Source organism: Sphaeramia orbicularis, chromosome 4, assembly GCF_902148855.1.
Source record: "Sphaeramia orbicularis chromosome 4, fSphaOr1.1, whole genome shotgun sequence".
In the NCBI taxonomy this organism is placed as follows: Eukaryota; Metazoa; Chordata; class Actinopteri; order Kurtiformes; family Apogonidae; genus Sphaeramia; species Sphaeramia orbicularis.
The window spans coordinates 9108493-9122015 of NC_043960.1; the positions used below are offsets into that span (position 1 = coordinate 9108493).

Below are 13523 nucleotides of genomic sequence, written 5' to 3' on the forward strand. Positions count from 1 at the left end.
GTGCATTAGGCTTTTATGGATTAATATTTCAAAAATTCATCAAAAATCCCCAAATCTAAATTTCTAAAAACTGTCAACGAATTTTGTCGATTCACTCCCCAGGAAGCTATACATAAGGAAAATATTTGAAGAAATTGCTAACAAAGACGATACCAAACACAGCGCCTTCACAGTATCTCATGGTGTATCGGCCAGTGAGATAAAAATGTAACAGGAAGGGTTAAAAATAGGTACAAACGCAGTTATCTTGTAGATCTACTCCATTTACTCTAATCAGAATCACATAAATATTTACTCAAACCTCCCCAAATCCCCTTAAACATACATCAACATACACCGTAAATACACACTGTGACAAAGCGGAGATGTGTGTTTACTCTTCCTGCAGATGATACGCTCACTGAGCCGCTCTACAACACTCTAATCCTGACTTATCACAACAAGCGGCAACTTGTGTGTTTGTGTTCATGCTGTACCTTTATACACTTCACGGTAAACATCTCCTATTGTACGACGGCGAGAAGCGCTGCGCCCCGATTGTCGTGAGTCGCGTTTTAAGCTCAGTGAACTCCAAACATAAACACTTTAATCGGAGCCACGAGCTTCTTAAAACCTCGTACTCTCAGAGAATCTTGATGAGCGCCGAGAAGCTTCTGCATCACCTTGGTTTGCTATACAGTGACTTGCCTGAGGATGTTTTGGCACAGAGCTTGCTGGGAGATTTCCATATCACTCATATGGTTTTGGAAAATACTGGTGCTTGTTACATGCATCACAAATGAATAATGCTTCTTGCTTTGTAAAGATAGTGATGTTTGAGCGGATTGATGTCTTAAAGCAGGGGTGTTAAAGTCATTTTAGTTCAGGGGCCACATACAGCCTAATATGATATACAGGGTGGGGAAGCAAAATTTACAATGAACATTTAGTTGTTTTTTCTCAGCAGGCACTACGTCAATTGTTTTGAAACCAAACATATATGGATGTCATAATCATACCTAACACTATTATCCATACCTTTTCAGAAACTTTTGCCCATATGAGTAATCAGGAAAGCAAACGTCAAAGAGTGTGTGATTTGCTGAATGCACTCGTCACACCAAAGGAGATTTCAAAAATAGTTGGAGTGTCCATAAAGACTGTTTATAATGGAAAGAAGAGAATGACTATGAGCAAAACTATTACGAGAAAGTCTGGAAGATACTATTAAAGAAGAATGGGAGAAGTTGTCACCCGAATATCTGAGGAACACTTGCGCAAGTTTCAGGAAGCGTGTGAAGGCAGTTATTGAGAAAGAAGGAGGACACATAGAATAAAAACATTTTCTATAAAGTAAATTTTCTTGTGGCAAATAAATTCTCATGACTTTCAATAAACTAATTGGTCATACACTGTCTTTCAATCCCTGCCTCAAAATATTGTAAATTTTGCTTCCCCACCTGGTAAAGTGGGCGGGACCAGTAAGAGTGTTTCTGCAGGTATCAGCCAATCGAATTTAATGCTTTTTAATGCCACTTTACACTAATTTAATGCCCGTGTCCAACTGCAGATACAATTTTATATAGTGCTGCTGCGATCAGTCAACGTAATACACCATGAAAATTAGACGACGGCAATTTTTTTTACTCATTACGTCGTTTTACTATTGACCGCGGCACCTTGGGGAATCCATGCCGGCATTGGCACCTGCAGCCGCACCTCAGAAAGAGAGAGAGACCCTGTCTTATAAGTTCCACCCCCCCACCCCCCCGTCCGTGCCTCCATCATTCAAACATCCTGCCCCCTCAAATGAAAGTTTGCAAAGATTCAGGAGGTAGGGAACAGGTAAATGAGCGTCAAGTTTCTGTTTTACTTCCACGGTACGTGCCGCACGTACAAAGTAGGACTGAGGACGTACTTCATATCACGTGACATATCTGGGAGGCAGCACCATTTTGAGTTTATAAGCTATCGGTTGCTATGGGCAACAGCATAGTACAGACCTGCAGGAAACGGGCCAATTGTATTAATATTTTGTTTAATTTGATATAGCTAGTCATTTGCTTGACTAACTTTGCGCAATTTTTTTTTTTTTTTTTTTTTTTTTTTGAATGTGGAAAACATTCCACTTTGTCTTTTTTGTGGTAATATTTAAGTTATTTCTATTGTTTACATTTGCCATGGTACAGGTGACATTTAATGTTTTGGCCCTTGAGTTGTATTCAAAATAAAATGGACACAACAAAATAACAAACACCCGATTTTTTTTTAATTAGTCGTTTAGATTAGTTGACCAATCGAAAAAATAGTCAAAATATTAATCATTAGAAAACTGGTCGTTAGTGGCAGCACAAGTTTTATGACGGTTTACCATCGACGGGCTTTAACCAGGTTCTGAATGGTTCCTCCTCCAATCACTTCTGCTGAAACTTGCATTTTCCCATTTTTCAAACATTTGCTAATATTCCCTCCGCTCTTTCGCCACAGCCTGAGCACGCTCACACCACGATGCATTCAAAGCATTCGGTGTTGTGACTTCGTGTATCGGCCATAAACAATAGCCAATTCATTTTTTAATCACAATGATGTACACACTGTATTATGCTATGAACGTCTAAAATTATGTTTCATCTTAGCAAGAAGTTTAGAAATTAAAGAGAACAAAGTTTTATCAAAAAAAGGTAAGCCACTTGGTGTTCTTCAGACACACTCACAGACACAGTGCTTTCTACCAGATTCTTCTACATTGCCCCAAGAATTTTACGGCTCAAAATCCTTCAGTTTTCTTATGAGCCATGACCTCTGCATCACCTTTTTATAAACATACTGTTTCACCAAGTGCTTAAAATGTTTACAGTGATTACTAGGTTTAGAGGTAAATCACAGACAGTCATCACTCACCTGGAGGCATGGATGGTGTGGCTGATGGTAACAACATAACCGGCCCCGCCCACATCCAGGTACGGGCCCGTAAAGGTGATGAGACCCGGGTTAGCCACAGCATGCTGGTACCTAAACACAACAAAACAGAGTCAGAGAGTTCACAAGTGCTGCACGAATGACATTTATCTGACTGAGGAATCAATTCATCTGCATTTTACTGATGGTAAATATGTGAGTGTATGTTTATCATGTAGTACAAACAATACAAAGACAGACTATCACTCACTGAATTCATTATTTACACACATCTGTATTATGGTATCATCAAGTTTTCTTCTGTCTGTCTTCTGTCAAAAATAACACTGGGTCTTATAATCTTCATGTGATGCATCAGCTGACAGTTTACATTATAGCTCTGTTAGCTTAGCTCTGTTTTTAGACAGAAAACAGCCACAGTAAAACCACATATCACTGCTGTTTTCTGTACAGTTTATGTTGTCAGTAGCTGAACTAAGCATCCGTTTTGGTCAGAACTGTCACAGTTTAGTCTGAACCGTGGATTAACAAACGGCAACTTTACAAAGATAATAACATCCAATAATAACTTTATATCTTCATAAACTTCAGCATCAAACTCACCCTCATAGAAGAACACTGCCATTTCAGTATCAAACTCTATTCTTTTCATTTAGAACTGAGTCCAGTGGAGAAAACAACAACAGTGCTTCTAGCTTTTATCTGTTTCTTTGACTCTAAAACTTGTTTCTTAGCACATAAATCCCCCGGTCTGTCAATTAAGTTCATCTCTCTACAATCCAAAGCATTGGTATGTTTGACATAATTTCAGAGCTTTTTATTCTAAACACTTTCATGATAATTTTTAGGTCTTTTTTTTTCTTTTTACATATTTGAAAGTAGAAATACAACATATAGCACCTTTAAACATACACTTACATTCACAACTTTTCATTAACAGCATTTCCTTTAAGGATTTCAATTAAAAGTTTTTATGCAAGTCATTTATATCTGATTATTACCGTATGTCATTGCTCTCTTTTGTACTTCCTTAGACTTGTAAAATGTATATGTCATACTTGTTTTTTTTGTATACTGGAAAAAAATACCCCTCATTTCAGAACAGTTGACAAAGGAATAAATTGTGAACTTAACACTGTAGATATAACAAGTACTGTACTCAATATGATAAAAAAAATCTTTCCTTATTACAGGCTTTAGGGTTCAAACATTCACCTACAGTTTGTACATGTGCTCAGTCCTTCTACCCAATACTATGTCATACCCCTTTTGCACTACAAGAAACCTCCTCCCGTCTCCCCCTTCACACCATCCACAGTAAGCCTCACCATTGTCTGCGGGTCGGGTCGAAGGCTTTGTCCATCAGCGATCCTGGGTAAATCCGGAGCACCCCACTGGGCGTTGCTATGTAACGGCGCACAATGTAGCAGTTGAGGCTACTCATTTCCATTAGTGTCATCCACTCATCCGTGACGTGACTGGTCGCCATAACCTCGTTCCTGACAGAGGACTGTGGAGAGGACACATGGACGAACGGAAGGAGTAGAGGGGGTTTACAGACAGTGGGAGAATGGATAAAGTTGAGAAAAGATGCAAAAAAACCCTAAGTTTATGAGATTCTTGTGGGCTAAAACTTTTTCCAGTTGCTCTACAAACAAAAACAAAGCAAAAAACTGACTTCAAACATGGACAGAAGTTTTAAAATGACTCTACCACAGCTCTTCATTTATCATTTTTAAGATCAGCTGTAAAACTATACTCCAGAAATCCTAATGCCAAAGCCCATAAAAACCACAACTGAGGAATGACTGGAACTCGATGATCCCCTAAAGCCTTGAAAAAACACCCGAAAATCACATCTCGCTACCATTTTCAGAGAAGCTTCCGAGTTTGAAAGGGGTGATGAGGTCACCGGAGGGGGCCTTTAAGACCAGCCTGGGAATCTGGGACCGGGACTGGGCTTAGAGTCCAGACTCTAACCTCCTGCTCCCCCCCAGGACAGGAATGCACATAGACTGCCAAAACTACACAGGGGTTCGTCCTCTTCTTAAAGAGAGCTTCATTTAGTAGGAGTGATAATTAGTTTTAATGTAAGCAGCATTAGGAGTTCAACATCTTTGAGCTGAATGCAAAGTGACTGTAAAATTTATATTAAAGTATCTGGACTAATATGAATCAAGTGTGAAAGTGCAAGTACCTACAATAACTTTAACATCTGTCTATCTATATCTCTCTCTCTATATATAGGATGGGCTGGATATGCATGATGTGTTTTGTCAAATAAACAATAGTGCGTTTGCCTCCAGGCGGGGCTTAGCTCTGAGCTCCATCTGCGTTCCTATGCTCGTGTACCTTGAGGCCTGGGTTGGCTATGAGCCTGGTGTTATCACTCAGGTAGGCGGTGTAGTGCTCCACCATGCGCTTGGTTTCAGGCTGACTGAGGTGTTCGTAGGGAGACGAGAAACTCCCAGCTGCCAGCATCACAGTGGGAGACTCTGAGAAAGGCACAGAAAAGGAAAAAAAACACTGACAGTCAGAGACGCTAATGACCGTTTCAGAGCCAACGATGGAGAGAATAAAGTTGGGAGACTTTATTTCTTCCAGGTTATTCCAGGTGTATTACCCCAGGTGAGTGGATCTGGGGTTTTTCTTACCGACAGTGGCGAGCTGTTTGAAGTGCAGGCAGGAGCTGGGCTGACCCAGCAGGTCTAAACGGTGGTAGAGCAGCTTAGAGCTGGGGGCGGTGTTCAGGTTCTTCAGCTGCTTCACTGGGATTTCTGGCTGCACGTAGACGATGCACAGGATGAAGGACGTGTCCTGAACCTGAAAAGAAGGAGGAAGAGGTAAATTTATTTAGCAGAAAAGGTAGAGATAGGACAGGGTTGGATATATTTATTAGACAGATGTTTCAGCTCATTTTATTTTTAATCATAAACATGTCAATATCTACCCAGGTACAGGCCCTCATCTTTACACACAATGATTAGCTTTTTTGTGTCCTGAATTTAGGGTAATGGGAGTTATTATTTACACCACAATTTCACCACACTATATTTAGTGATATATATTCACATTAAATAACCACAAGTAACATCAGCTAAAACTAGAAAAGCACTCTGAGAGCGCAAACCTCTGCTAAGGCAGATCAGCCCCCTCCCACCAAAATTTAATCACTTGTTCCTTGTGCCAGTATCAACATTTCCTGAAAATCCAAATCCATCCATAACTTTTTGAATTATCTTGCTAACAGACAAACAGATAGATAAACCCCAATGAAAACATAACCTCCGCCATTCCTTGGCGGAGGTAATAATGTTAAATTCTAATTTAACATTAGATGAGTCCCCTTATGTAATGGACATTTATATCTGATAAACTATAATATGTCCTTTTATGGTCTCAAATTATGTGGTCTTAACCCATAAAGACCTAAACAGCCACTGGTGACACAAACCGTCTATGGATATAAGATGTTTAATAGCTACAGATCCACTAATCCTATCAATACATGTAAATAATTGTTGTAAAATGCAGTTTGTCGTCTTTTCATGGCCATCAGATATGACCCATTTGGACGTTCAGAGGCTCCATAGCTGCCGTGGAAACACCGTCATCTTCTACAACACTGATTCACCAGTAAAACTCACAGAGTTGGATCAATGACAGTGGATGGAAATACTTGTTTTTTATATTCAGTTAGCAATATCTTTGCTGAAAAAGTAACTTTTTCTTCATTTTTCTCTATTTTGACAAAATCATCTTTGAATTTAATCTGAGTTTTCATGAACATACATATGATGAGTGAATTAAATATAAGAAAATACATGATTTATACCAAAAAAAATGCAAAATACAGACAATGATTTAAAAAAAAGGTGATAAATCAGTTAAGAAAGGTAGAAATAGAGAAAAATTAATTTGTCACATTAGGAACACTGGGTCTTTATGGGTTAAGTACAACACTAGTTACTATAACATTATCCCATCACTGGACACAACAACTTGTAGCAAAAGCAACATGTAGATACTGAAACATATCAATAATTGTGGTTCCGTGTTGTTAAGTTGCATGCAAATAATAATTATACACTTTGGCCAAAACAATGGGTATATTACTATTAAAAAGTACAGTTTAACTGTTAAATGTGTTTCACAGTAAAAGTTAAGATAAGATAAGATATACTTTATTGTCCCTGTGGGGAAATTTTTCTTGGACTCCATTCAGCTGCAGTTGGACAGAATAAGAAGAGCCAACAGAATAAAATGGAGAAGTACCAGATAAATAGATTTGCATGTAATATATACATATATACATATTCATAAATAAGTTATTGCACAGACGTGTATCGCAAGTTGGACAAGCAACTGAGTAAAATGGGACATAAGAGTGAATATAACTAACAAATTCAAGAACAAAACTCTACACAATACAGGACTGGTGCTTTTAAGGCAGTGTTTTTCAACCGTGGGGTTGCCTGGAATTCAAATGGGGTCACCTGAAATTTTTAGTAATTGATTAAAAACAAACAAACAAACAAAAAAACTTAACTAATAAAAAATATATGGTGAGTTGACAGAGACAATCACAATCCGTAAAAGACATGACAAACTCTGAAGCTGAAACTGAAGCACTGTGGTTCTGTTTATCTTTCAAATGTTCATTGTGGTCAGTTTCAGATGGTGCAGCTCGTTCATAATTCAGAGTTTGAGTTCTTGTTTGTTCGGTATTAATTGTCAGCCTTGTAAATCCAAGTTGGACTGACTGTACGTATCCTGACCGAGGACAATCCAATTCTGACTGTGCAGTAATCTACACCTGGCTTTTCTGCCTCCATCCAGAATAATATACATTATATAGACTAAATGTCGTATATATTTGCAACATACTATAGCAAACTATTACATGATCAAAAACAAATTAATCTGAGCAACAAAAAAAAAAAGTCTCTGTTTTGAATGTCTGGGGTCGCCAAAAATTTGTGATGTTAAAATGGGGTCACGAGCCAAAAAAGGTTGGGAACCAGTGTTTTAAGGTATTCTAATGTGGAACTGTTGTGTCCTACACCTTTAAGGGACCAAATGTGTTGGATATGAAATGAGGCCTTCACATAATTCATAGACTCGACTCCTGTTTTGTCCAGACCCAGAGACAGTGACATTACACATGCTGCTCATCCCTGTGTGCTCATTCTTCCAGTGTTTTACTTTAGACATCACAGTTGGTGTTTTATAGGCGGCAGGCGTCTTACAGCGTAGATAAATGTGTCCGGTCCAACAACCGTTTTCACTCCCGCTGATTATTAAACAAATACACAGAGCCGGTCTGGTTACAGATTCAGAGGCTTTCAACAAACATAGTAAATTTTGTAGAAAGGAGCTTCTGGTAACTTTTTCTCCCTAAATCAACATAGACTTTTGTTGCAGGCAATACATGATCTATTCATGAACGCAGCCTCTGTAACGTACTTGTGAACCCTTACAGTCCTTTTTTTTGGCAACTTCTCAATGAATTTTTTAAGTGATTTTTCATCATATAATCTGGTATTTTCCTGCATTTATGTTAATGATCAAGTAGATGTTCATAAAAGCTCAGAGTAAATTCAAAGGTTATTATATGAAAATAGAGAAAACTGAATGTAAATCATGTACAGGGTGGGGAAGCAAAATTTACAATGAATATTTAGTTGTTTTTTCTCAGCAGGCACTACGTCAATTGTTTTGAAACCAAACATATATTGATGTCATAATCATACCTAACACTATTATCCATACCTTTTCAGAAACTTTTGCCCATATGAGTAATCAGGAAAGCAAACGTCAAAGAGTGTGTGATTTGCTGAATGCACTCGTCACACCAAAGGAGATTTCAAAAATAGTTGGAGTGTCCATAAAGACTGTTTATAATGGAAAGAAGAGAATGACTATGAGCAAAACTATTAGGAGAAAGTCTGGAAGATACTATTAAAGAAGAATGGGAGAAGTTGTCACCCGAATATCTGAGGAACACTTGCACGTTTCAGGAAGCGTGTGAAGGCAGTTATTGAGAAAGAAGGAGGACACATAGAATAAAAACATTTTCTATTATGTTAATTTTCTTGTGGCAAATAAATTCTCATGACTTTCAATAAACTAATTGGTCATACACTGTCTTTCAATCCCTGCCTCAAAATATTGTACATTTTGCTTCCCCACCCTGTACATGTCTTAAATTTGCATAATTTTGGGATAATATATATTCAACAATTGTTAAGATACTGGGTTATGCAATCCCTAAAACATGTTTGGTGATGTATTTTGGATGTATTATTAGTAGTAATGTAAGAAAAAAATGACAGATATGTGTTTAAAATTCTATTAGCAGCCTATAAAAAAGGCTACTACCAAAAAATGGAACCACCTACAACTAATGACTGGATACAAATTGTGAATGGAATATTTGAGTTGGAGATTCTGACCCACAGATTGAGGACTCAAGAAGAGCAGCGTCATGATAAATGGGAAAAATGGACAATTTTCACTTCGTCACATTACTAAAACAAATTGTTAGTCACAAACATTTATTATGGTCAATGTATCCCAAATGTCCCTTATGTTTGTTTTGTATTGTACAGAAATCAAACAATAAAACTAAGAAAAAAAAAAAAGAAAGAAAGAAAATGGAGAAAACTGAATGTAAATCATGCATGTCTTTTGGTTATGCCCTAAACTTGCATCATTTTCATTTCGGGATAATGTATATTCAACAATTGTTAAGATATTGGGTTATGCAATCCCTAAAACATGTTTGGTGATGTATTTTGGATGTATTATTGGTAATAATGTAAAAAAAAAAAAAAGATAGATATTTGTTTAAAATTCTATTAGAAGCCTGCAAAAAGGCTATTACCAAAATATGGTGCAGATTACAACCATCTACAACTAACGACTGGATACAAACTGTGAATAGAATATTTGAGATGGATATTCCGACCCATAGATTGAGGACTCAAGAAGAGCATTTCAACTTCACATTACTAAAACCAATTAGTCACAAAGTTTTATTATGGTCAATGTATCCAAAATGTCCCTTATGTTTGTTTTGTATTGTACAGAAATCAAACAATAAAAAAAAAAAGTAAAAAAAAAAAAAAAAAAAAAAGAAAATAGAGAAAACTGAAGAAAAAGTGACTTTTTCAGCAAAATACATCATTAACTGAACATAAAAAGAAGCGTCTATAACCATCATTTGTCCAGCTACATGGGTTTTATTAGTGAATCAATGTTCAACATTCACTTCGGAGTATCTAAATGTCCAAAACGGGTCATATCTGATATAATTTAAACGCTGAGAATCTGCATTTTATCTGATTACTTTAATGTATTGATAGGATTAGTGGATGAAAACTTGGTAAACTTTTTAGATCAGTAGATACTTTTGACTGAAGGCGACTGCTTCAAGTCTTCACGGATTAAAGAAAAGGACAGCTCCATGCGGGAAACACACTTTTTATTTACCATTTATATGTTATTTGAAAGTACAGCTGCCAAAATCATGGCAAAAGGTGAGGTGTCTGAACTGTAGCGCCTGAGAGGAAAAAACAAAATGTCAAAAGCGTTTAAAGAAAGGCCAAAGTGAATGCCTAAATTAAGTGTGATATTTTTGCTCCTGCCAAAAAATCTAAATGTCAAAAAGCAAAAGCAAAAAAAAAAAAAGACCTAATATGGCGTGATGTTTTTGCTGTCTTGTTGCCATTTGCTCCTAAAACATGACACTCGTGGGCTTTGGAGGAAAAGCAGATCCGAGGGATAGACGGGTTTTGGGTGTGGGTCCGCTTGGTTTTTATTACGACGACTAATTTAAGGTGGAGGTTTGGTGGAGACGCAGAGGCTGAGAGCTTCTATAGAGCATTTTGTCAGCAGTGATTAAGAAAAACAGATGAACAAAAAGCGAGGACAGTGTTAAAGTACTTGAGTTATCGTCCTATTATGACATCGGCTCTTTGGCGTCTGCTCAAACACTGTTATTCATCTGTAGTTTGACAATGTGAGAGTTTGAAATGAAATACTAGGCAACGACAGGTTTATAATATTCTTGTGTTTTCTCTTTAAAAACAACACGATTCCCTGTTTGTTTTGTGTGTTTTGTGTGCCTGTTGTCTTCACCATCACCTACCAGTTTCCAGGCGTAGCTGACGTTGTACGCGTCTTTGCTGTTGTCTCTGAGTCGGTTTGTATGCCACGACAGAGAGGAGTTGACCGGAACACTGATAACCTGGCTGCCCAAAGGAAGGCTGCACAAGAAAAAAAAACAACAATTTTTTTTCCTTTCTTTTTAAAAAATAAATAAATAGAAAAAGAACAGCATTTCAAACACATACTTCAAGCTAGAATGTCAAATAAATACTACGAGAAATAGGGATGCACTAGTAGATCGTCCAGACATTGGTATCAGCACATGCAGTGGAAAGAAAACATATCTGAACCCTTTAAAATGTTCTTTGTTTACAGACATGGCACCAGCAGACGTTTCTTACCAACAGCAAACTGGAGATGTTCGAGTGTTTTATGGAAGTCAAAGTCTCTCAAAACATGACTCAAGTCTCATTTCTTTACTGAATTTCAGGTCTGTAAACTACAGACTCCATTTAGCTCTTTTTTGAAGTTTTCAGCCTCTGGGTTCACTTAGTTTTTCCAATAAAACTGTGAGTGTTTAACAGTCGTGTTCAATACAAACATGGAATATAACTGTTTTTTGGTATGTGGTTAAAATCGTAGTGTTTGTCTGTACTTTTGATCCAAATCCAGATCAGATCACACTTGATCAATCAATCACAAAATTATTACAAACAGTTATTAAAATCAACAATTCATTAACAAAATACATTTTGTCAAAGGACATCCCAGACGCAGGCCTCAGCTTATACATTTATGACCAATTCATGTAGAAAACTATGATTTTTTTTTTTTATTTTATTTTATAATTTTTATTTATTTGTCATTTTTATCAGTATAATACAATCCAATCTCCTTAGGGTGAACAGTGTGTGTTTGTGTCAGAATGTGTTTAGGTCCCTTAATAGTCACATTTTTCCCTGAATATCAGCTATTTTCCCCCAGTTTTTTATAAAGAGATTTCTTTCAATTTCAGTTTACATGTAAGATGTTCCATGACAAGAAAACTATGAATTTTCAATGGGTTTACATACTGTTTTGTGTCACTGTACAGTATCTTTTTACTGATGATAGAGACAGATATTTATCTGTCCCGTTATATTAAAGGTTTTGTCATGAATTTGTATGTCTGTATCTGCCTTCATTCAAAAATAACGTGATGAAGGGCTGAAAAGCCTTGGAAATAGTATTTCCATATTTATAGTTAAGAACTTCTTGTTTGTGTGTGTGTGTGGGGGTGATAAATAATAACAAACATGAAATAAAGAAGTAGAAAATAACATCAGTATCAACATCAGCTACTGTATTAGCTGAGAATTTTACAAGCAGTGCATCTCTATTTCAAATCTGCAACAGGTCAATGACATAAAGCTAATAATAATAATAATAATAATAATAATAATAATAAAATTGTATTTATAAGTGCCTTTCAAGACACCCAAGGACACTGTACAACAAGATAAAACAGACAATACATAAAATACAAAGAAATAAACAAATAGATAAAAGAATAATTACGACATATAGAAATGAAGATTATGGCTCCTTACCTGAGAATATTCTGTCTGACAACAGGGAATCCTGGGATATTCTCGTAGTGGATAATGTCTGTGTGCAGGGGGGGCTCCGTCATCAGGTAGGGCCGTGTCAGGGACGGGTGCATCAGGGTGTAACCTGGGAAAACATAACCGACAAAAACATCAATATTTATTCATGCATTTTCTGTAACCGCAAACACATCAACAGTTTAATTCATTCCCAACAGGCAGAGAGGGTGATGCAACAAATTGCACACACAAAAAAACTTTAACTTCACAATGGTTAACCTTAGCAACCAAGTGCTAAGTGATGCCAGAAGTGTGCACCCCCCTCCTAAAAAAAAAAAAAAAAAAAAAAGAATCTTAATATTTACTGAGTGAGACAACAGCATCTACCCCTAAAACTAAACTCTAAGTTGTAAACACGAGTGTCTGGGTTTTGGTGGGAATGTAAGGATAAACACAGAAGTGGTAATCCTTCTTTTAAGAGAGAAAACCCTCAAGAAACACAGGATTGAAGGCTCCAATCTGCTTTCAAAGGAGTAAACAACAAAATCATGGGTTTTTATATGGTTCTAATAAACTGAGGATATTAAGTACATAACAGCCTGTCTGGATTTGTCATGGGTAACAGCAGAATGCAGCACATTCACCTTCTTCTGATTAGACAAAAGACAGTGAACTTCAGTTTATGTGCAGCACTGGGATGAACCAGTGGAACGGGACAGAATGGCGAACGAAGCAGAAAAACAGGAATATCCACGACAAAACTGGTTTACTTTTCTCAGCCTCCCAGTGCTGGATGCATTCAACTGATACTTAATAAGAATTATAGCATAATATAAACATAAGGTTCAGGCACAGGCTTGTTTTTGTCTAAAAAACCCCCAACACTGTCACATAAAGTCAGTAAAATAAAAAAATATTTTTGCACTA

General features: G+C 37.0%; 1 protein-coding gene across 1 annotated transcript in view; it reads right to left on the bottom strand.

Annotated features, from left to right (window-relative positions):
* The window catches only part of cachd1 (cache domain containing 1), a 198844-nt gene that overhangs the window by 47376 nt on the left and 137945 nt on the right, over window positions 1-13523 (bottom strand). The window contains exons 11-16 of the mRNA XM_030133018.1: window positions 12600-12723; window positions 11051-11168; window positions 5553-5721; window positions 5251-5393; window positions 4227-4408; window positions 2881-2991 (exon numbers count right to left, since the gene is read on the bottom strand). Coding sequence (XP_029988878.1) covers window positions 2881-2991; window positions 4227-4408; window positions 5251-5393; window positions 5553-5721; window positions 11051-11168; window positions 12600-12723 — 847 coding nt within the window. The remainder of the gene's footprint in view (window positions 1-2880; window positions 2992-4226; window positions 4409-5250; window positions 5394-5552; window positions 5722-11050; window positions 11169-12599; window positions 12724-13523) is intronic.